This window comes from Malaclemys terrapin, chromosome 2 (assembly GCF_027887155.1).
Source record: "Malaclemys terrapin pileata isolate rMalTer1 chromosome 2, rMalTer1.hap1, whole genome shotgun sequence".
Lineage (NCBI taxonomy): Eukaryota > Metazoa > Chordata > Testudines > Emydidae > Malaclemys > Malaclemys terrapin.
In genome coordinates, this window is record NC_071506.1 from 48765113 (window position 1) to 48788993 (window position 23881).

Genomic DNA, 23881 nt, shown 5'->3' on the forward strand with positions numbered 1-23881 from the left:
CTAAACATTAGTGCAATAACAAATACATTCCCCTCTTAATTATATTTACTAAAACAGTGGTCTCCAATCTTTTTACACCCAAGATCACTTTTTGAAACTAAAGGGCAACCCAGGATCGACCCCGCCCCTTCCCCAAAGCCCCGTTCACTCCCATTTACCCCCCCACACCTCTGTCGCTTGCTCCCCTCCACCCTCACTAACTTTCACCGGGCTGGGGCAGGGGTTCGTGAGGGGTTCGCAGTGTGGGAGGGGGCTCTGGGCTGAGCCAGGGGCAGGGGGTTGGGGTGCAAGCTCTAGGAGGGAGTTTGGGTGCAGGAGGGAGCTCCAGGCTGGGACAGAGTGTTGGGGTGCAGGAGGAGGTATGGGGTGCTGGCTCCTGGAGGGGGAACTTACCTCCGGTGGCTCCCGGTCAGTGGCAGGCGCAGTGAGGCTAAAGACAGGCTCCCTGCCTACCCTGGCCCCACACTGCTCCCGGAAGGGACCAACATGCGCCTGCAGCCCCCTGAGGCTTTTGGATGAGATGACCTATGCTAGTCTAGATGTTAAAAACTGTTTACTTTGAAATGGCTGGGTGTTTTCTTTCCTCCCTGTGCCAGTCCTGAATGAAAGAGAACTGAATGTATATAACCCATTCGAGAGCCACTTTGTCCATTTGGAGGACAGAAAAGATCGAGGAACACACTTTCAAAGAGGGGATTTCACTGTAAACCAATCAACTGAAGTCCTGGTATTATTCCCTATATATATATATATTTTATTTTGAAAGTTTACTGCTTAACTCTTTCCTCATTTCTCTAAGCCACATAAGCAGTGTGCCTTGGATTAAACATCTTTTTCCTTTACCTGTCTGTAGTGTACACAGCCATACTCTGAATATCCTTTTCTTCTTTTGACTGTTTCTGCAGTTCTTTGATATAGTCTCTCAGTTTCTTTTCAGCTTGTTCAGCTTTCCACCTCTTCTCTTTCTCCTGATCCAGTTCTTGAACTAATGCCTGAACAAAAATATATTAAAAACCCACATTCTGAAACCTTCAAATTTAACAAAATGATTGGCTTTTCTGCTTAATTATGTTAATAGTGCTTATAAAAATTGTTTGTACTTTCAGGAAGCTGATGGAAGACCAGAGTAAGCAACAGAATATTGAGTAATTAGAACACAGTAAGACATCTAGTCCAGCCAGCCAGTCCATGCATTCATCTGCTTGAGGTAGGAAAGCTTAACAGAATCACCAGCCCAGCCAGCTGACTTGTATAGGAGGGTTATATCATTATGGCTTTGCTTTTTATTGTCTTCTACTTATCAGTAGAAGGATTTATCCTGGCAGAGCATAAATTTGTAGAAGTAGTCTTTTCTGGCAGAGGTGACCATTAACAATTTATTACAACACAAAATGCATAGTAATATGTTGTTAAAAAGTTTGTTTTAATTTTTATTATTATTATTAAAAAACTTCACTACTTTTACAAAACAGTTTAGCAACATGATCCTACTCATAACTCATTTTAGAATTTTCCTTGGGCAACATTTGTATTCACACTTGCTCTACTGCAGGTGAAAATTACATTTTTCTATTTACTTTACTTCAAGTAAAAACATACCCTGTAAGTGGATTCCTCTGCAGTACTTGAATTCACGTCTTCTGTTTTTCTTATTTGACTCTTTGGTCTTCCCATCAATTTCTTGGCTGATTTTCCCACTACTTCCAAGTCTGGCGTTTCTGAAGCTGAATTTACACAAGAAGAGTTCTCTTTCATTTGAGAATGCAGACACTTCAGCTTTAAGGAATTCTGCTCCTCTCCCCTGAAGTGGTAGAAAAGTCAATGTACTTAAGAAGTGTACAAAGTTAAATGTCTCTTTACACAGTAATGACATCAAGTGTCAGAAGCTCCTATATCAGAAAACAACATCTGCTGATATTAGAAGCTGGAAGAGTCAACTATACTGAACTGCACATCTAAATTTAGGGGAACGAATTCTAAACAGAATGGGAAATGACAATTATAATTAGAAGGTTAACTGTAAAAATATGCAGTACTCATGGATATGTTATTTTGAAAGCCATTTAATGGTTGTCTATAGAAACTCTGTCAATCTAAATGTAGTAAGAGAATTTCAGGGGTTTGATTTTAAGGTCAGACCATTGGTATTAAACTACATTCTAAATTTCACTTTTTATATCTCACAGTTAGCATGAAAATGACACTAAGACATAATTAAAAAGCTGGCAAGTATAGCGATCATCAAACACGAAAAGTAGTTATTATCCAAGATGACAGGCACATACTCAGGGCAGCTGGCCCCTTCCGCTGCTCCTACTACATTCTACTTTTAGAGTGCTAGCTCGATCAGAGCTAGCATGAGCGAGTCTCCTCAGGCTGGAAATTACACCCTCGAGCTTGAAGTGTGGACATACTCTCAGACAGGTGCTTCAGTACAGCCACTAAAAGCGGAAGGAGTATTCACTCATGCTTGAAGATCTAACAACTGGGCAAGGACCATTGCAGCAGCACAGTAGCCTTCCATTCCATAAAGGTGTAGAGGAGGATGTTAGGGTCAAATCCAGTTCAAGTAGTGGATACAAGTATCTTTTGGGGTCCTAAATGGGGATGCTCAATAGGAAAGGAAGAGAAACAAGTATTTGGCAAGGACAGAGACAGAAAAAGTAAACGGTGGCCTACATAGAATCACATGAATGAGTCTAATCATTTGTTTCTTTGTTCACAAAAATAAGGGGGAGGTCAAGTTGGGGTGGGGGGGGGGTTGGGGGAAATCCACATTTTTAGTTTGTACAGTGACCCAAGGAAAGGTTTTGACACAGCAGCAGTGTGGGTTTCTTTTTTTTTTTTTTTTCTTTTTTTAAACAAACCAAACCAAAAACACACACATGCCCTTCCTTAGGCAGGAGAGAAAAAGCAAGAACATAGGATTTAAAATGTGTGATGATAAAGAAAAACTAAGGACCACAAAGTATAAATAAATGTAAGTACACATATATCAAGGTATATAAGCAGTCTACCTGGATGCTTGGTACATAGATAAAATGTCAGCAATTGAGTTATTGCAGAATACTGATTAGGTTTTCTGTGACCTTTTGGATTAGTCAAGATTCTGGAAACAGTTTTGAAATAATCTATTCTTGGGCTCCAAAAAAATCAAAATTTACTCATCCTTAGTGAAATCCAAAGAATTACTAACTGTGGAAGTTATATTATTCACAAGCCACAGATGAATCAATAACCAATTTGATTTCCAAAATGTAGGTTACAGATACCTTAACATAAGAAAAGAATACTGTTTTAAAAAAAATATATGTATGAATCATAGAAAGTAAATACAAGAGAAACAAATACTAACAGCCAACTATTTCCATGTGAAGTCATAAACTAGTGCTATTTAACCTTTTACTGTAAGTGGAGTTATTACAGAAAATGGTTAACTGTCCTGAACTTGCAGTCCTTAGCAAAGTCTCCGCTTTCCAGAATAAAGTCCCAAAAGTTTGACCTACATTCTTTGTTTCTAAATGCATGACCTTACAATTGGCTAAGTTAAACCATGTTGTCCAAATGAACCAGCTTAATAGGCGATAGGTAGCTCTGTATAACTAAATTAGTGAGTAGTAAATGAGAAGCACCAATTTTTGTATCATCTACAAATTTAACCAGCAGTGATTTTATATTTTCTTTCATATAATTGAAAAAGATAATAAATAACACTGGGCCAAGAAACTTCGTGCTTCCTCCCCCCCTTAGGCCATACTGTGCTGTGTCGGCTGGAGACGCGCTCCTGACGACTTACCTTAGTCTTTTAGGGGAGATGGAGTACAGAAATTGATGGGAGAGTGTTCTCCCATCGACTTAATGGGTCTTCACCAGACCTGCTAAATTGATGCCATTGCATCAATTGCAGCAGTGCTGATTCAGTTCCGTAGTGAAGACATGGCCTTAGTTTCTTTTTGAGCTTTCAGTTAGGCCAGTTTGATTTTTGTATAGTATTAATTCCGCCCCAAATCAGAATGTTGCACAATACAAAGTTAAATCTTTCACATAAGTTTGATAAAGGTAACTGCTGACAAACTTGTAAACTCATCAAAAATGCTGTCAAGTTAGACAAGATCTATTCTCCATAAGTAACTCCATAACTAACATTAATCGCAATGTTTTGCTTTTTTTAAAATTGACTGCAACCTATACCAATCTTTCTATGATTTTGTTTAGGATCAGCATCAGACTAACAAACCTAAAGTTATATGGGTCACTCCATTTAAACTTTCTAAATATATGTACATTACTTGGTTTTAAGCACTAGAAAAAAGCTAGAGTAAGAACACCCGCAATGTTTGGTTCTTTTTCTACAAGCCTACTTTCTAGGAAGTCAGTATGCCATAGGATCTTTAACAGCAGCCCCAGTAAGCAGAACATTTTGACTAATTATGACCATCTGCAGCTTCTAGTTTCAACTGGATAAAATATTCTTGTTTCCTTTGCTAAAATGGTTTTGTGAAATGTTGTATTTTATGTGACAGCACTTAAGTCATCGGTGAAACAATACTGGTGTTGAATCTACAATTCCATCTACATGGAGGCCCAGTCATTTCAATGAAGCTCTGAGGACACAGTTGCAGGATCAGGACCTAGTTTGTAAAATGCTTTGGGATCCTTCCATGAAATACACTATAAACATGTAAGACTTATCACACCGTTACAGTATTTTGGTAAATTAATATTTATGCTCTTGAACAGTGGTTCTCAACCTATTTACCATGGCAGGCCACATAACCTATCGAGAGCTGCATATGTGAGCTGCAACCACAAAATATATATACTACCTGTATGACCCTGAGGTTGTCACATGGGCCGCAGCTATGTGCTGATTGGGCTGCAAGCAGCCCATAGGCTGAGCACCACTGCTCTTGAACCTTTCAAGTGTTCTGTATCCATTTATTAAATGTATCATATTTTCACTTTGTGATTTTCAAGTATCTTGAGAATGTCCTAGCATACTTAGAAATTGCCCTCCTGTAAAAATCAAGTAGGTTCTAAAGTATGATGTCTGACCTACACTGACATTTTCTTACAAGCATAACTGAAAGTTCCAATGATCAAAGGCAGCACTGAAAGGAAGATTCTTTGCCTTCATGCGGGGTTACTTTAGAAGTTATAGTATTTTGGTTCATCAGCACATGTTATAGCAATTAAGTATCACTCTGTCCACAGTGTTTTACTTTTAAAGGGAAGTACTGCATGTATTGAAGGAAAAACAGAGTTCAATACAATCTGTCATCACAGCCATCTACTAATTCAATACTTCCCACAGTATTGGACATGACCCTCTGTGGGAAGCACAAAGGACTACCCAGGGATGTATGAACGGACTACATTCGTTTCATCAAAGTCTGAGCTTTCATTAAAAAAAAATGTCTTTGGTTGTCATGGTTATAGAGAACCTTCAAAAACATGACAAGTACATCAATGCAGCAATGTCTGCTTGAGTTCTCATGGAGCCTAAAGCAATATGTGATATGAACTGTCCTGTTCATTTAAATGGGAGTTAACTCAGATGCCAGTGAGGATATTTCAGGTGTCAACTTTGTTAATTAACCATTCACTATGCAAAGCATGTAAGAAAATAAATAAATAAACTAAAATCTGCACCAATCTACCCCATCATTTCTCAAAGTGGAGGGCATGAAAGACTAATATTAGGAAAAAAAGAGGCAGAATATGGAGTTAAAAAACAAAAACAACTAAACCATCAAACAAAAAACCCCAACCCTGATGGGGTTACAGGAAGAACACAACAGCTGGTTAATTGATTATATTTTCCTGAAGAGGAAAAGCTTTCAGAAGTTTAGGAAACATTGCACTAACCAATGAAGAGAACATGAATGAAATTTCTAAAAACTGGGAACTTCATTAATGCTATAAAAATCATCACTACAGGCATCAAGCACCTTTATCACCTCAAACACAAAATTTCAAGTTAGAGCTAAATTAATTCAGGAAGTACTCAATCTTTTAAAACCTTTTGGATATTTTTGTGTCCGATCTGAAAGTACCTGTCAGTTATTTTGCCTTTCAGATGATTAGCATGGTGCTTAGTAGACAAAGTAGATTTACAATAATTAGGGATCTTGCTTCTTTTAGCCACCTTTCTGTTGTTCTCTTTTCCACTTTCACACTCACTCTCAGAAGTCAGATCAGTGTCTCTCTTTGCTTTAAGAACTTTCAAAGGAGTGCCTGTTCTTGAACAATTAGACACCTAAGAACAAAAACAAGTAAAAAGTTGTTAGTCTAAAAAATAAATAAAATAAAGTTACTTAAGTGATTTTTTTCAAATCTACTCTGAAGGATTAGGGTTTATGAAATGGCTTTGATAGAAGTAGATTAACTAATGAAGATTCCACAGACTCTAGCTAATTAGCTACATTTCTCCCCCTTTGTCAGCCAACCATTTCAGCCTTTCCTTTCCATGCAGGAAATCTAGCTATGCTGGCAGAACAGTGTGCCAGATCAGGTGTAATTGCTTACTCATTACTCTTTGAAACTTTTGCAGTTACCAAGGAAGGTTGTTAAAAAGTAGTTTCTCATAAGGAATAGTTAAAACTCTTAACTATTTTCTGTTCACATGGAAGGGAAAAAAAATAATCCCCAATATAAAGTTATCTGACAACAAAGTTATAAACATAAACATGGGAATAAAGTACACTAATAATTTGCTCCCACATCAGGATGGAGGATCTACAAAACTGAAGACCCTCTATTTTAGTTCATCCCATCTTCTGAGGATTAGGGCCCAGCATTGAACAAAAAGTATGTGCCCCAAAATCATGCCCTGTGAAATTATACTGGTTCAACTCTCTACAGATGTAGGTGTCAGACAGCACCTCATGTATTAATTTATTTTACCAAGTTTGTTCATAACCAGAGATCATAGAAATGTAAAGCTGGAAGGAACCTCTAGAGGTAATCTACTCCATCCCCTTCGCACTGAGGCAGAATTAAACATACCTAGACAAACATTTTGTCTGTGAGGGGCTAACTTATTCTTAAAAGCCACCAATGACAGCCTGCTCCATTGCTAAATTATCCTTATAGTTAGGAAAGCGGTCCTAACATTTACTGGAAATCTCCCTTGCTGCAAATTAGTTCTAGTCCTACCCTTGGTGGACATGGAAAACAACTGCATCTATTGCTTGTGTGCATTTAGCCAAGATCTTATAAATATGCCAGGGACACCATGTACTACCATTATAAAACAAAACAAAAAACCACCACTATACACTGGAAAATATCCCGCCCTCCCCCAAAGGTAAATTCAAACCAATTGGACCATTATTTTGTAGCATTATTAACTTTCACAGTGCTAGGATTTTATCACTTTTCATATTTCTGACTGCTTTGTGGCATGTGTCAAAGGATTAAAGAAAAATATTAACTTCATACCCAACATGATCAGATAACAGACAGCATAACGGACTAAATGGACCACACATTTGATCCAGTACGCAAATTCCTATGATCTGTTGTAAGTATTGTCTACAGTTTTTCAAGTTTATGAATGTTCTTATATTGTCCCTTCATCACTTATGGCATCTGATTACCTCTAAAATTAGTGTACACACATTAATATACGCATTTCTCTCCTCACTCTGCCACACCGACATCAGCCAGCAAGGCCTGGATTTTTATCACAGATGCACATCTGAAACATAAAAAAGGCCTTTTTGTGTAAATGTGATGTACCTTAAGACTAGTTACCTTCTGCAAGAGCTGTGAAATTTGATCCTCTAGTTTTTTGATCCTCATCTCACTGTATAAGTCATTATCAATTTTAGCCCTTTCTGGTTCTGAAGAGGAGACTGGTTCTGAAGAAGAACTGAAGGTACTTTGTGTTGGTATACTTGCACGTTGTCGAAACTGAGCTAACACCTTATCAATATGAGGGGTGATCACTCGCAAGTTAACACAACTCTTAAATAAATAAAAAAGACATTCAATAATTATATCCAACATAGCAATAATTAAGTTAGTACAGTTTTTACACTTGAAAAATAGCAGTGAGAGCACCTGTTCTTCATGGCAGGGGGGACTGGATGAAACCAAACAATCCAAGAGACCTTCTAAACATTGCAAATCTGATGAATTCTCTTCTTTCAAGTTTACTGGTTCACCAAATACATTCCTTCCATCAAGGACTGTTAGCTGAGGCAAAGTCTGAAGGATGATCTCTCTGTAACCTTTAGGTGAATTATTCATAAATTTATTTCAATTTAAAATATAAAAGATGCCTGCCAGATTCTAGGCACCAAGCCTTCTATTAGAAATAAAATATACAACATTAAAAGCAAGAGCCACAAATGCCTTCCCCCAGTAAAAGCAGTCAGTCAACAGGAAACGTTATAGAACAAAATCCTCCAGGAGGTTGATAATTGAAGCCTTAACCACACTGGGCTTTTTTTTTTTTTTTTTTGCATTGTTGTAGCTACAGTGATGTAGCTGCACTGGGCAAACCCCAGTGTACGCATGCTACACCAATGTTTGCATGAGGATTGAATAAAACTACCTTGTATGTCCTGGATATGTAAGAAAAAATACAAGACGTGTTTTGATAAACCAACTGAATTTATTAAGCAAAAGGAAGTATTATCTGTTGTTGGGGAGCTGAAGTGATGGTGACTAGAAACAATCTCCTTTTAAGATTTCAGACCTAGTGAATCTCATCTCTTTATTCACCGATTGGAAGAGGAAAAACAAGTTTTCCTGCTTTTTTCAACTCCCAATAAATTTCTTAACTTTCAATAAACTAGTCATTGACTTGAACTAATTAAACTGAAATGAAGAAAATATTCTCTGTGTAACAGATACTGCAACCAGATATATTATCTTTGTATTAAGTTTATATTAAATATATGACTATTTTGTGAATCATTGTGAGTTAGGAATTATTTCACTCCACAGGGGAGCTTTACCACAGCTCTTCCAGGAACTAAAAACAGCGTGGGGTGATTACTGCAGTCTCTGGGATTGTACACAGCTCCAGAGAAGGATCACCCTTGGGGTGATTGATATATATACTGTTCAAACAGGTACCAGAGGCCCAAGAAAACAAAAGGTTTTTGGAGCATAAAGGTTTCATTTAACCTGACAGAGGGGCTTTCCTTTTGGATTCAACAAACAGACTTGATCTGTGGTCCACGAGTGTCCTAGCCCGGCTGAAGAGCTGGAAGAATTAAACCTGCCATGGTCCCCATAAGACTGATGTGTGATATGTTTAGTATTCATCTACATCTCTTACTGTTCTGTACATTTTCTCTGTATGCTTTTGTACTTAAATAAATATACTCTACTTTGAAAGAGATATTTTACCAGTAACCTGTCACTGTCCAGAGGCTGGATGTTTGTCAAGCCTGTGTGGAATAAACACAGTGAAGTGAAAGGGTACTGCAGCCTCAAACCACTGCTCAGAAAGGAGTGGGACGTGGGTCCCTACCCAGAGTGAAGTGACAGAGAGAGGAACCTGAGGGGCATTCCTGGAGCAGACCACAGAAGGTGGAGTAACTCCTTGAAACTGTGACACTTAGCACCTGCCAATGAAGCTACTGCTGTCAAAGGCTGATGTAGCACTTCAACAAACTGGTTCCAGAGACTTCAGTGCTTAGCCAGCAGTTTGATTTTCTTTCTTTACAACTTCAGCAACAAACATGTACTGCTTTAATATTACATTTTTATTTAAATTATTTTAACATAGCTTGTCTTATTTTCAAATGGTTTATATAAAAAAATCCAATTTTTTTCAATTTTTGTTTTTGTTTTTAAAATCACTGATTTTTTTTTTTAAATGCAACAAAGGCACAGATTTTGCACAAGCTTTCCAAAAATGTCATCTCTGTGCAGAAACCAAACATGGATCACTGTTTGGACTGAAGATAAGATTTTGGACAGTATGAACCTGCAGTTCCAGATGTATACTACAGAAACTGTTTTTTCAACCTTAACTATAGTATTCATTACTGGCAACTGTTATAAACACCTTCATGCTAAAGATAATTGAAGTGTGACTCAAAATTATCAGCATAACATTTATCCAAGGCATTCTTTCTGTACTAATATTTTCAGTTTAATCCGGTCATATTTAAAAATGCCTTTTCCTAATCAGTCTACTACATATTAAGTTTAATTGTTTCTTTTAATTCACAATTTTAGTTCAGGCTCACTGTGTCCTGGAATGGTACCACTGAATACATTGGGACAAACTTAGTTCTTAGAGGATCATAATTGATTCCTTAAGTTATCAGTTATGCACGCATCTCATAAGTAGTATCACTCATCACCAGCATGCAGAACAGAGTCATATTTTAGTTATATCATGACATTTCTCTGAACATGTTGAGAACACCCTGGTACAATTCTATTAAGGACCTGAAGATAAATTTTTTTTAGTTCTCAAATTTTGTTCACAGTGTGATCCACATTTTAATACAGACTGTTTCATAGAACTCCTCTATGCCCATTTGCAACTGACTAAAATCCCTGCTACACCAATTAATGTGTTTAGATGTCTTAATGCTATTTTGCAGCTGGAAACATGAACAGGCAGCACCAGATGACCAGCCAGTTTTCAGCTGACCTTTGACAACCGCTGCTCTTGAAAATAATCAGTTTCTCTGATCAGGCCTTAATGTTTAAATGTAGCAAAAAATAATAGTAACAAAAAAAAAAAAAAAAAGACTACTTTCAGCATGCATGGTATATTGTATAGGTAGAAAAGAAGAAAAACTTCAATGGTTTTGACAGAATGAATCAGGGAGTAGAGAGATTTGATCACAAAGGTCACCACAGTATGACAGAATTTAGGTTTTTGATGGCTGGCCATAATTTATGAATCAAGCTACTAGCTGCAGAAACTAGATCACAGGTTTACAAGACACAGAAGCCACTGATGTTTGGACAGTAACTAGAGTTCAAAGTAATTATCTAGTATATTATTCATACCTGTTGTGTCACAGACTGGATTGCCCTTTCCATTTTTTTCTAAAGTAAGATTGGTCAAGTAGTGCAGTCCCATCATACATTGGAGTAAATGGTTAATACTACTTATGCAGTTGCTGTGGAGATCAATGTGACTAATTTTATGACAGGTTCCACGAAGATCTAGAAATCCTGTAAAATTTAGAAAAATACAAAGCAGTGACTTCTATTACAAATAAGTATTTAAGAACAAACATTTCCTAAGTTGGTATATGGCATTTTACAGGAAAGCTATCAACAAAAAAAATACTTTAAAATATTTTACACCCTGAAATTATCCAACATTTGCCCCACTTCCCTCCCAAGATTTATCCATTATAAGACAATATTGCATTAAGGTTAATTTTGAGAAGTAACTTTTAAAAGGGATTATATTGTCAGTTTAAAAAAAAAATCAGTTTAAAAATAGAGAATATTCTGCTTGAAGATCTATTTTAGTAAATGCAAAGTGCATTACTAAGATTGCAGTTTACACTCTATTCAGCCTAGTTAGGGCCAGCACTTAGAATAAAAGTTATATTTATTGTGTAAATGAATCCTTAAAGAGATATGTAGGATTAAAAATGTGACTAAAAATAAGTCTAATCACACTTCTTATTTTGGAAATAGTTCACTGAAAAGGTTTTAATTTAAAAAAAAATTACTGTACTTCTATGGACATTGTAAATAGTACAATAATAGAGCAGCTCCAGGAAGGCTACTTTAGTGGATGCCTTCATGGGAATTTACTCAGCAGTACCTCCCCCGTATTCCACCCCCAACCAACTCCTCCTCTTCTCTCCCTCACAAGCACTATCGCACAGGAAACTTACTAAGACAAGACTCAGCACTGTGAAAACAGTGCTCCCTCATGTCTAGTTGCCACTACCTCCAATTCCGCTGCATGTGTACTATCTGAAGCCACTAAGGTGGGGAACAGGGAGGGGGGGCATTAGTCCACTAGGAGCCTTTTGGGCAGCCGGGCTTCCAGGAGGGAGCTGAGAGCGGACTGAGAGACCAGGCTCTCAGCTGCCCACACTGCCCCTTGTAGGTCAGTGGCAGTGCTCCTGGTGAGGACACCCACCACTGACCCAAGAAGGGTAGTATAGACATGCACCAACACAGTAATTACTGCATGGTTGTAAATTAAGTTTCTAGTGTAGACATACCCTAAGAAGTAGTCTGCATTTGCCTCACAGTTGTGAAACTTGGGTCATGATCCTGCAAGTTGCTTGTAAGAGTAAGCCCTGTGTCATCTGACTACATATTAATTCATGTTTCCATCACTGGATTATATATTTTAGTATTCATGGCCAAATTAAGCGTGAGGATTACAAATCTACAGGTTTAATTAAAAAGAGAGTAAAAAAAACGGACAGGAAGTTCATTAAAAGAATGTCAAGCATCTGACAGAAGACCACAAAGCTATTTCTATAGTTATTTGCTATACTGGTAAATTTCACAATGTAAAATATTCTTCAGTGGGATATAGATTTGCAAACATAATACAGGTGAAGGTAGCTAATGAAGTAAGCATGCTAAAATACTGCATTTATGTAAAATTTGTCTTTGGTTCTCAAGGTCTAAATACTGCCTATTAGTACAAGAACACATCATAGATAATCAGCTACTGTGCTTATGGTTCCTGCTGAGTAATACCTCAGTTGCTGCTGACCTGCTGAAAGAGGATGAAGTGATCCCTAGTTGAACATATGTAATTCATAGATTCTAAGGCCAGAAGGGACCATTGTGATCACCTAGTGAGTCTGACCTCCTGCATAACACAGGCCATGGAACTTCCCCAAAATAATTCCCACAGCAGATCTTTTAAATCTTGATTTAAAAATGGTCAGTTATGGAGCATCCATCAGGATTATTACTGAACATACATAAATGCTCTGGTGAGACTCCATCACTGTTCCCTCTACAAGGGTCCAATAGCAACACATCCTCACCCTCAACTCATCTCCAAAGCCCTGATTTCCAATCATCCCATCCCATCTCCAAATACCAGCAACAATCCCCTAATGAGATCAGCCACATGACCCCAAAGAACAGCCACCAGCCCCAAATCAAAATAGCTTTAAAAACCACACACCCCTCCTCCGGCCCCAGTGCTGTCATCGCAACACCCTCCCGTTCTCAGACCCACCCTGCCCTTCTCCTTCCTGGTGGACCCCAGACAAAGCCTGTCTGGTGCCCAGCGGGGGGCTACCAGTGCCTTTGCTGCAGATGTTGGACCAGCAGCTGCTGAATCCCAAGTCTGATCTCGAGTCTTCCCTCCAGTGGTCCTGTGCCCAGGTTGGCTCCTTCCCTTCCCTGCACCCCACCTGCTACCCCCATCCCTGCTCTGTCACCCAGTGGTCCCATGCCTGGCTCTGCCCAACCCCCCACCCAGCTCTTCCCAGCCCCAGCTGCTCCCCCCACGCCCCCAGTGGTTTTATCGAAAATCACTATGGCACTGTGATGGGAAGGTCAGTTCAACTGACAGGGCTGCTATGTCTGCAATTTCCATACACAATGGCATTGCATCAGCAAAGAGTGCATCACTGCAGACAAAATTAAATGCAAAGATTTCATGATGGTGCTCTCACAACAGTAGTGGCAACACACATACCATGTGTAAATACATTTGTGTGTTGATGTCAGGCTTGTATGTTTTGTAGATGATAAATACTGCAAGCACCACTGGGAACATTTTCTCTATTTAGTGCCAAGACAGCTTGATATGACTCATTATCATTGTATATTACTGTTAACAGCATATACTTTGAATTTGCTGCCTACATGCTGTGACCAAAAATAAGATATGATGTCTACTCCAGGAAGCTAGCCTAAAAATTCATTTTCAGAGAGACTGTTCTCTTCTGTGCTCAAAAAGTACCTAAAATATGCAAAATGTCAGACGCCTACCTCACAGGGGTGTTGTGAGGGCAAGTGATTAAAAAAGTTATTTGGGAACCTCAGATGAAAGGTTTCACATAACAGAACTATTACGATAGTACTCTCCTGGTAATAATACTCTGAATTATGATACCCAGATACAGAGTATCTTGAAGTGCTTTATCAAGTTGGGAAGAATTTGCATTTTACACATGAAGTTACCACAGCAAGACAGTGGCAGAAATGAAAATAAAACCCAGGCCTCCCTCCTGCTGTACTATTTCTGAACTCTCCCGTGTTTAAAACATTTTGTATTTGTTTTTCTAAAAGTGAATATAGTGCTCATTGTACATGAAAGATTGACAGCACAGTTACAGCACCAAGCAACTCAAGAGTCCCACTCTGCTTCAGCAAAAGTATTTAAACATGTCTACAATCTTTGGTCTCTCTGATGATACTACCAACAAGAGGAACATAGGTCTATTGCAAATGGTGGTTCAAGTGACTGTGCACCCCTCTTTTAAAATTATTAATACATTTCACATTAGCCACCTAATTGTTAAATGGTAATTAATTTCAGCCAGTAGTGACCTAGTCAGGATTTGAACCTATAATCTAAAAATTAAAAGCTTCATATTCCAATGGTAGTAAATTCCTGAGACATCCAATGTCCTGCATTTCTTATCCTTTAGTTCTTTGCGACTATATTTGGTCAGATATTTTATATTAATTGTGAAAACATCACTGCCAGATCCACTTACCAGTAAGATCATGTATGCGGTTGTATGACAAATTCAGTTTACTTAAATTATGTAGCTTTTCCAGTCCTAAACAAAGTGGGGGGAAAAAGTTAGTGCAAGAGCTTTAAAAAAAATACTCAGGAGATAAACATGCCTGACTGGTAAAATAAGGAAGACAGACTAGACACTATAAATGACAAATATAAACTATGTTTATTATGATACACTGTGGTTGGTATTATTTAAAAAGAATGAAGATCAACGTTTTAAAATAAACTTTTTAACCTAATTTAAATAATCAACTGGGAAATATTGCCATGATGTCCTTTAGAATGATTTGTTTATTATTTCTTCAATTTAATCCAATATGGGATTTTGTCTTCAATGGAGTTTAAGCACTTGCTTAACTTCAATCACAGGCTTAAGATCTTTCTTGAATCAAACCTCAACACAATTATTTCAGAAGAGGCTCATAAAATGTTAAAGGGAAAGAAAACAAAAAAATATACTAACCCTCTACTTTTGTTATCAAATTACAGGATAAATTTAAAGTGCGAAGATTAGTTAGGGTACTTAGTCCTTCGATTTGATTTATTTGATTAGATGACAAGTCTAAATGCTGCAAATTCAGGATATGGCCAAGCCCTTCAATCTTCGAGATTTGGTTACAATGTAGGTTGATTGTGTGAAGTTCTGAACTTAGAGTTATCTCCAACAAGCTATAAATGAAAATACCCAGTATTAATTAAGAGGTCTTAAGATAATTAACTTATAAAACATGTCTAAATCTCAAATTAACCAACATTTTAAGGGGTGCAAATCACAAATTTTACACATCACTATTTAAAAAAATATTTTATTCAAGTAGAATAGTGTACTATAGCAAATCAAAATAATCTGCCTTACATTTAAGGTTCTCAATATTTAAACTTGAAAATAATCCACTATACTTACCAGTATCTTTAGCCCTCCTTCCCACAAAAAGCTAAAAGTTAGTAGACCTTTTCTGTATCTGAGGGCTAGTCTACACTGGCAACGCTAAAGCGCTACTGTGGCAGTGCTTTAACATGGCTTGTGTGGTTGTGGCACAGTGCTGGGACAGCTCTCTCTCTAAACAAAACCAAAAACAAACACCTGCACAAGGAACACAGCTCCCAGTGCTGGTGCACTGCCACTTTACAGCACTGAAACTTGCTGCGCTCAGGGGGGTGTTACTCCCGTCCTGGAGGTGGATTACCAGGAGCACTGGGAGACCTCTCTCCCAGCGCTCGCTTGCACTTCAAAGTGCTGCTGCGGGAGCAGCGGTTTGAAGTTTCTAGTGTAGACGGAGCCTCAGATCAACTTAACTACTCTGCTATAGGGTGTGAATTTTTCACAACCAACTCTTGTAGTTAAATCAACCGAATTTTTTCCATTTAGACCACGCCTACTGCTCACACTGTCTCTCATAAAAAACATGCTTAAAACAAAAATTCTGTTCTAGCCACCTACATTAATTACAATGCTCTCATCTTAAATGTGGTGGACAATTAGGAAAAACTGTAGAGTTTAGTTAGGGTACTAAAGAACTTGCCGCCTTGGTTTTGTCCTCAAAGAGCATATTTCTGTCTCTGTTCAAAAGTGTTTGTTTGACTACAGCCAGGTTATTGCCCAGGCTCAAGTAAAAGGACTTAGGTCTTTTTATACTGAGATTCTATTTCTAAAAGTTTTTAAAAGACTATCAAGTCTGTGAAGCAAAGAAATGTGCTATTGTTTAGGCACTTTAATATTTAATATGTACTTGATACCAACCTTTGTAGGCAAAGTGATTTAAGATTTGCTACTCGGCTTACTTTTAGAAGCGGATTTACGTTAACACCCCACTATAAAAGATTATGGAGTAGCTCAAGTAACGTTGACAACAGTATCTAAGCGTGAGCACATATTAACTGGAGCTAAAGTGTTAAACAGAAAGTGCAGCATTTCTAATCCAGAAACTCAGGCAGTGTAGGTCACACAATTAGTACAATGGAAAACTCTTTAAAATACAGTCCAGGAAAATGGAGCACACAATCGCTATAAATGACAGACTACAATAAATGGCAAGGGGATGTGAAATGGATGCACGAAGAACATAAAAGGCAAATCCAATAGGGCTCGTCACAGCTCTGCCCCTTCCTGCGAGTGTAGGTGAGCTCTGAAAGTGCACTGGCAATACCGGGGCCCAGTGCGCCCTTCTCATGCAGGCCCCGCTCCTGGGGGGACGCCAAAGCGGACCCTATCCAGCAGGAGCACGTCTCCCCGCTCCTGTTCCCGAGCCCCACCGTTATCGAAATATCGACATCATCGCTCCGTCTCCTCCTGAGACCCCCCCGCCCGGGCGCACTCCGCCCCTCACTAGCGACCACTCCTCGGACTCCCGCCGGCGAGGTCCCTGGGAGCCCTCCGCCCAGCCAGCGGGGGAAAGCCCGCAACTCCCCGCCCCCGGCGGGGCTCCCCGCGGCTCCCTCACCTCTCAATGCCTTTGTCCATGAGGCTGAGCTCCCCAAGCACGGCGCCAGCCCTCGCCATGGTGCCGGCCGGCGGCTCTGCCGCCTACAGGAGGCAGCCAGGCAGCCAGCAGCGGATTCTGGCGCCTTTCACTTTAAATCTCCCCAGATCCAACGACATCGCTGGGAGTGGGGCTTTACGGCTGGGTCAGAGGCCGTTACGACACAGAGCGGTAAAGCAACCCCCCACCGCAAGCCGTCGCGATTCCTCCTCCCCTCCCAGAGAGAGGCCGGTGGCGCCGCCCCCAGAACAAGTTCCTTCCGAGACCTTGTAGTTTCTGAGCATGCGCATTAACGAATGTTACGTGGTTCTGTCTGGCCTTGTTTTGGTCGCGCTGCTGGGGCCGCTGACCTGTGGGCTGCAGCATGACTGGGAGCCTTAAACCCGAGCGCCCCAGTGTAGACGTGACCGCTATAGCCCCGGGTTGCAGCCCGGTAATCACGGAGTTGGTGCGAGGCAAGGCTGACCTGGTGCTCGCCGTGCAGAATCTCTGCATTACTAAGCCTTAGTGTTCAACCATCAGGAGGAGTCAGACTCACAAACTCAGGAGATTTGTCATAGTGACGGGGGAATTTTTCATTTGCTTTCAGTATACCTAAAGTATACCATGTTAATTCTCTAAAGCCCTTTTATTCCCAAGACATCAAGGTTCTCCAGTTTACAGCCCAGGAGAGAGACAAAGCTGAGTGGCCTGAAGGAGTCTATTATGATGGGAAAAGCAATGGTGGTGTGGAAGAGGTGAGCCTCTCCATGACCCTTGGGCATAAGCAGCGGCAGCAAATCCAGAAGCTGTGCACCAGTTTCATGCCAATGTTTTCAGCCACCCCAGGAAGGACAGATAAAGCAAGCAGAGAACAGCTACCAAAAGGGATTTTACAGCTAACTGGCTGGCTGGGTGTCCATCAAAAGGAACTCCTCTGCACTTCATTCATCACACCTGGGCTGAGGACACATTGACCATTCCACTGAAGGGCCACCCGGAGCAGGGCTGTTGGGAAAAGGGAGAGAGTCTTGGGTCGAGGGCCCACTTTCCATAGGTGGCAACGAGGCTGCTGTTCTGCTACGCACAAAACCCTGAGCCAGGATTTATACAAAGTCTTTAGAGCCAGATTCCCCACGAACATGAGCTGTGCTCTGCTTAAGTGGCGGCTCCATACTGGCCACGCTCTGCTCCCGATACGAAGGGATCTGTGCACCCAGCCTGGCCCTCTGTGTTGCAGTGCAGCACTGGCCTTCTTCCATGCCAGTGGATTTCAAAGGCAGGGGTCATGAGCTAGGCGGCTCAGGTAAATCATACCCCCTGAGGGCATTCTGCACCAAAAAATTAAAAATTCTGCACACAATATTTTAAAATTCTGCAAATATTATTTGTCAAATAAATGTGGAGGTTCCAGCATGGCATTTGGGAGAACAAGCCACTAGCTGCACAGAGGTGGGAGATCACTGTGCAGCTCCCCCTACCCCCCGGACATGGGTGCAGGAAGTGGGGGAGGGACGTGGTGGTGGGTGTTTGCAGAGCTTCCTGCAGCTCGGAGAGAAATATAGGGGTGGCTGTAACTCGGCACAGGAGGCTCTGCAGGGGAAGAGCCCAGCCAGGACTAGCAGCTGAGCCCAGCGCAGGATAGGACTCTCCAAAGGCTGACTATCGATCTTCTCTTGGTCTCCCGTCTCCCCTCCCCGACCATGCCTACCTAAGTGATGCTGCGCCTGCAACGGTCACGCGCTCAAGGCAGCGGGCGCATAGACGATGTCCCAAGAAGTCCATGTTCTGCTGGGCCAGATTTTGGGTGCTCGCCAGAAAGGATTTAAGTGGTTTCAAGTAATAACAGACAGAACAAAGTAAGTTACCAAGCAAGATAAAGCAAAACACACAAGTCTCAGCCTCATACGTTTAAGAAACTGAATCCAGGTAAATCTCACCCTCAGAGATGGTCCAATAAGCTTCTTTCACAGATAAGACTCCTTCTTAATCTGGGCCCAATCCTTTCCCCGGGTACAGTTCTTGTTAGTTCCAGCTCAGGCGGTCACAAGGGGTTTTCTCATGACTGCCGCCCCCTTTTTTCTGTTCCACCCCCTTTTATATCCTTGGCACATGGCGGGAATCCTTTGTCTCTCTCTGGGTTTCCACTCTTCCTTCTAAATGGAAGGGCACCGGGTTTAAGATGGCTTCCGGTATCATGTGACATGTTCACATGTCCTGTGAGACTTCATTACTCATTGGCTGGCACCCACGTATACAGGAAGGCTTACAAGTAAAGAGAGCCATTTACAACCAATTGTCCTGGTCAATGGGAGCCATCAAGATTCTAAACTACCATTAATGCTTTGCTTAACTACACTAGGACTTCAGAGTAATACTTCATATTTCTGGCTTCAGATACAAGAATGATAGAGTCATACAAATAAGATGAACACACTCAGTAGATTATAAGCTTTGATTATGCATCCGAAGAAGTGGGCTGTAGTCCACGAAAGCTTATGCTCTAATAAATTTGTTAGTCTCTAAGGTGCCACAAGTACTCCTGTTCTTCTTTAAGCTTTGCAATGATACCTTAGAAGAGACCTTTTGCATAAGGCATATTTCAGTTACATTATATTCACACTCATAAGCATATTTCCATACACATATGGAGTGCAAGTCACACACCTCACCACTGGGGGACATCAGGCCCAGCCAAAAACTGCTACCGAGGCCCCAGTGAGAGTTGAACTCACAACCCCTGGTTTACAAGACCAGTGTGCTAACCCCTGCGCTATGGAGCCAGTCCTCAGTTTATATGGCTGAGTGGTTAAGGTATTTGACTCAAATTCTAATGGGCGTGATGGGGTCCTCCAGGACTGATGGCGGTTTTACTTGATGGTGGGTTTTTGGTCTGGTTGGCCTCTCAGCGTCTCCCGCAGGTCGACTATTAAGCCTTCTGCCATGGCTTCTCTTGGCAGGGAGCAGCATCCCCACTGGCGTCCGCTTTGGGGGACAGCCCAAACAAATATCCATTACAGTAAGTGTGCAAGTCCTAACAGACTTGTGGACAGGTTCACAAGCCATCTGTTATGTGTATGGTACTGCAAGAAGGTTCCTCATTTTTCTACTGGCTTTACACAGTGTGGGAAAATGGGAGGGATATAAATATTTATTCCTTTCTGACAGGTTGCTAGAGAAAAATAACTGCCCATGACTCTGCATTGAAGACTGAGTATTTTCTACTAAATATTCTCTTCAGCCCTTCCTCATTCCTTGTACTCTTGTACCCTCACTGAAGTTCAACAGCAGTAAACTTCTTTGGAACCACTGCAGAAAGAGAAATATTCATTACAGCTTTAAAGCTGGATTCTGCACTGCATCCCAGCCACTTCCAGTAAAATCAGTGGGATTGCTCGGGCGATAAGTTATCACAAAATTTGGCCACAGTACAGTGAATATGAACATGTAGATTAAAGAGTATATATTCTGTACAAGCAACAACCTGCATTTTCCAGACTCCTTTCTATCTAGCCACATTAAGTATAGGTTGGAACACAGGAATGTCCCATTAAATACATGCCAAAAATGCTTATGAAAAATTATAAAGTGGTGGAGAAAACTGTTGGTCAAAGTAGATTGAAAGAAAGTATTTAAAACTAGGGCATAGTACCTATCCTTCTCTTTGTGTGACAGCAATAGTTATTCCCCCCAAAATCTTTAAGATAGCGTAAGGTCTGTATATTACATTAATTAAAACTATTAAACTATTAAAACTAAGACTGGTACAGTTATAACAAGAAACCAGAATTTGATAGTGACAAATTTCAAATTTAAGCTTAAAATATATTTGAAGGTCAGGAAATTAGAAGGCTGTAGTTCAAAAACCTTAAAAGCCAGAAAAACTGAAATTGCTCAGATAAGGTTCCAACATAAATCTTAACTCTACTTCATAAACCTCCTATGACCTCGTTTTACTGGCAGAAGCAGCTTACTAGGTGGCACTCAAAAATGTAGTTGTTCCCCGTTGAGTATAAAAATTACAACAATCTGGCACTTTGTTTCAATGATGATATAACCTTTCAGACTACACAAAGTACTAGGGGATACTCAGGCTTGTCTTACAAACATGCATTAGGTTATTATAGTTATTTATCTTTGTCCTGTATCTGGAGCGTGAAGTCTCTAGACAGTGCTGGGAAGGTGAATATGACAGAGCTGGGTATCCAGTGCATAGCTGCGTGGTAGACAGGGTCTTGTGTGTATCGTCTGGGAAGGGTAACGTGAGACCTTGGGTTAATGTTACAGCCATGTTTAGCAGTTAGGGTTATTTTCTCAGCCAGGACAAGATGTCACAACATGCTGTAGAAACTGGACTCTTGGCATAAATAACTACTCTCTTTAATAGGTAATGATTCTGCTTTCATTAACTGAGAAAAAGGCAATTTGGTTGCTTGATTCTTTTAAAAAGAATTTTATTTTATAATCAATTATACACTCACTGAGCTCCACCATTAGTTCTGGTTTGTGGCTTCTGAAGTCAGCAGTTTCAAGAACTTTAATTTTCATGGGTTTTGTAGACACATTTTCATTATTTCACCCCTTACTCTCCAACTCCGACTATGACAACACATAAAAGAAAAACACATACCTTCCATGAAACTTGAAAAAGTTTAATTAAAGTTTAGTAACAAGCATTTATCTGAGTTAAACAGAAAACAAGTAAACTAACATATAACAAGATAATCTCAGTGGGGTTTTTTTGAAGCCAGTTAGGAGGATATGTTAATAAATAAAATCTAAATTAGTTGGTTTCTCTGTAAATTTTAGAAATGCCAATTCTGTACTGTACTTTACTCTCACAGATCTTGGGAGACAGACCTGTCCTCTCTTACAGACAACCCCCCAACCTAAAGCAAATACTCACCAGCAACCACACATCACTGAACAAAACCACTGACCCAGGAACCTATCCTTGTAACAAAGCCCGATGCCACTCTGTCCACATATCTACATATCTATTCATAGTGACATCATCATAGGACCTAATCACATCAGCCATACCATCAGGGGGTCATTCACCTGCACATCTACCAATGTGATATATGCCATCATGTGCCAGCAATGCCCCTCTGCCATGTACATTGGCCAAACCGGACAGTCTCTACGCAAAAGAATTAATGGACATCAGGAATCATAATACTCAAAAACCAGTGGAGAACACTTTAACCTGTCTGGCCATTCAATGACAGACCTGCCGGTGGCTATCTGACAACAGAAAAACTTCAAAAACAGACTCCAACGAGAGACTGCTCAGCTGGAATTGATATGCAAACTAGATACAATCAACTCAGGATTGAATAAGGACTGGGAATGGCTGAGCCATTACAAGCATTGAATCTATCTCCCCTTGTAAGTATTCTCACACTTCTTATCAAACTGTCTGTATTGGGCTATCTTGATTATCACTTCAAAAGTTTTTTTTCTCTTACTTAATTGGCCTCTCAGAGTTGGTAAGACAACTCCCACCTGTTCATGCTCTCTGTATGTGTGTATATATATCTCCTCAATATATGTTCCACTCTGAAGTGGGCTGTAGCCCACGAAAGCTTATGCTCTAATAAATTTGTTAGTCTCTAAGGTGCCACAAGTACTCCTGTTCTTTTTGCGGATACAGACTAACACGGCTGCTACTCTGAAACCTGTCATTATGCAAGGCACTGCATTTAGCCGTATGGAGTGGAAATCCATCAACTTCATGAAAAAACTCGTACAGATACAGACAGACATCATCTTCCTTTTCAAATGCAAGCAGATGGACATCATACCAAAAGGACTAAAAGGTAAAAAATCCGTTACAATCTACATATCACACAGACTATGCTGAGAGACTGTGTCACACACTCAAAGAAACTGCGAAACCACCTGATCAGCATCCTATACAGCAAACAGGGAAAGATTAAGAATGAGCTCTCAAAACTGGATACTCTCATAAAAAACCAACCTTCCACACAAACTTCCTCATGGATAGACTTTACAAAAACTGGACAAGCCATTTACAAGACAAACTTTGCCTCTCTACAAAGGAAAAAGGACACTATACTATCTAAACTACTACATGCCACAAGGAGCCACAACAGTATTTCCCTTAACCCACCCAGCAATATTGTTAATCTTTCCAGCTATACTCTTAGCCCAGCAGAAGAGTCTGTCCTATCTCGGGGCCTCCCCTTTTGTCCCTCCAGACCCACGAACATGATACAGTTCTGCGGTGACCTAGAAGCCTACTTTCGACGTCTCCGACTCAAAGAATATTTCCAACATACCTCTGAACAGCATACTAACCCACAGAATCCCCCCTACGAGCACTACAAAAAAAAAGGATTCTGCGTGGACTCCTCCGGACTGTCGAAACAACAGACTGGATTTCTACATAGATTGCTTCCGTCAACGTGCAAAGGCTGAAATTGTGGAAAGCAACATCACTTGCCCCATAACCTCAGCCATGCTGAACACAACACCATCTACAGCCTCAGAAACAACCCTGACATCATAATCAAAAAGGCTGACAAAGGAGGTGCTGTCGTCATCATGAATAAATTGGAATATGACCAAGAGGCTACTAGACAGCTCTCTGACACCACATTCTACAGGCCATTATCCTCTGATCCCACTGAGGATTACCTAAAGAAACTACACCATCTGCTAAAAAAACTCCCTGACAAAGCACAGGAACAAATCTGTACAGACACATGCCTAGAAC

The 23881-nt window shown here is 40.3% G+C and overlaps 1 protein-coding gene and 1 non-coding gene across 4 annotated transcripts in view; both read right to left on the bottom strand.

Annotated features, from left to right (window-relative positions):
- LRRCC1 (leucine rich repeat and coiled-coil centrosomal protein 1) overlaps positions 1 to 17358 on the bottom strand; it is a 37557-nt gene extending 20199 nt beyond the window's left edge. Inside the window, exons 1-9 of one of the 3 annotated variants that reach the window (XM_054018873.1) lie at positions 17122 to 17358; positions 15144 to 15349; positions 14652 to 14717; positions 10993 to 11160; positions 8068 to 8237; positions 7759 to 7971; positions 6057 to 6259; positions 1600 to 1801; positions 844 to 992 (exon numbers count right to left, since the gene is read on the bottom strand). In XM_054018873.1, the coding sequence (XP_053874848.1) occupies positions 844 to 992; positions 1600 to 1801; positions 6057 to 6259; positions 7759 to 7971; positions 8068 to 8237; positions 10993 to 11160; positions 14652 to 14717; positions 15144 to 15349; positions 17122 to 17180 (1436 nt within the window). In that variant the 5' untranslated portion in view covers positions 17181 to 17358. Of the gene's footprint in view, positions 1 to 843; positions 993 to 1599; positions 1802 to 6056; positions 6260 to 7758; positions 7972 to 8067; positions 8238 to 10992; positions 11161 to 12176; positions 12300 to 14651; positions 14718 to 15143; positions 15350 to 17121 lie in introns of those variants that run through there. The other 2 variants (XM_054018875.1, XM_054018874.1) reach the window with 2 other exon arrangements.
- A 2491-nt stretch (positions 17359 to 19849) lies between these two features.
- Positions 19850 to 19922, bottom strand: TRNAT-UGU (transfer RNA threonine (anticodon UGU)). The gene has a single exon. It is a non-coding gene; the product is annotated as a tRNA-Thr (tRNA).
- Between the last annotated feature and the right edge of the window lie 3959 nt (positions 19923 to 23881).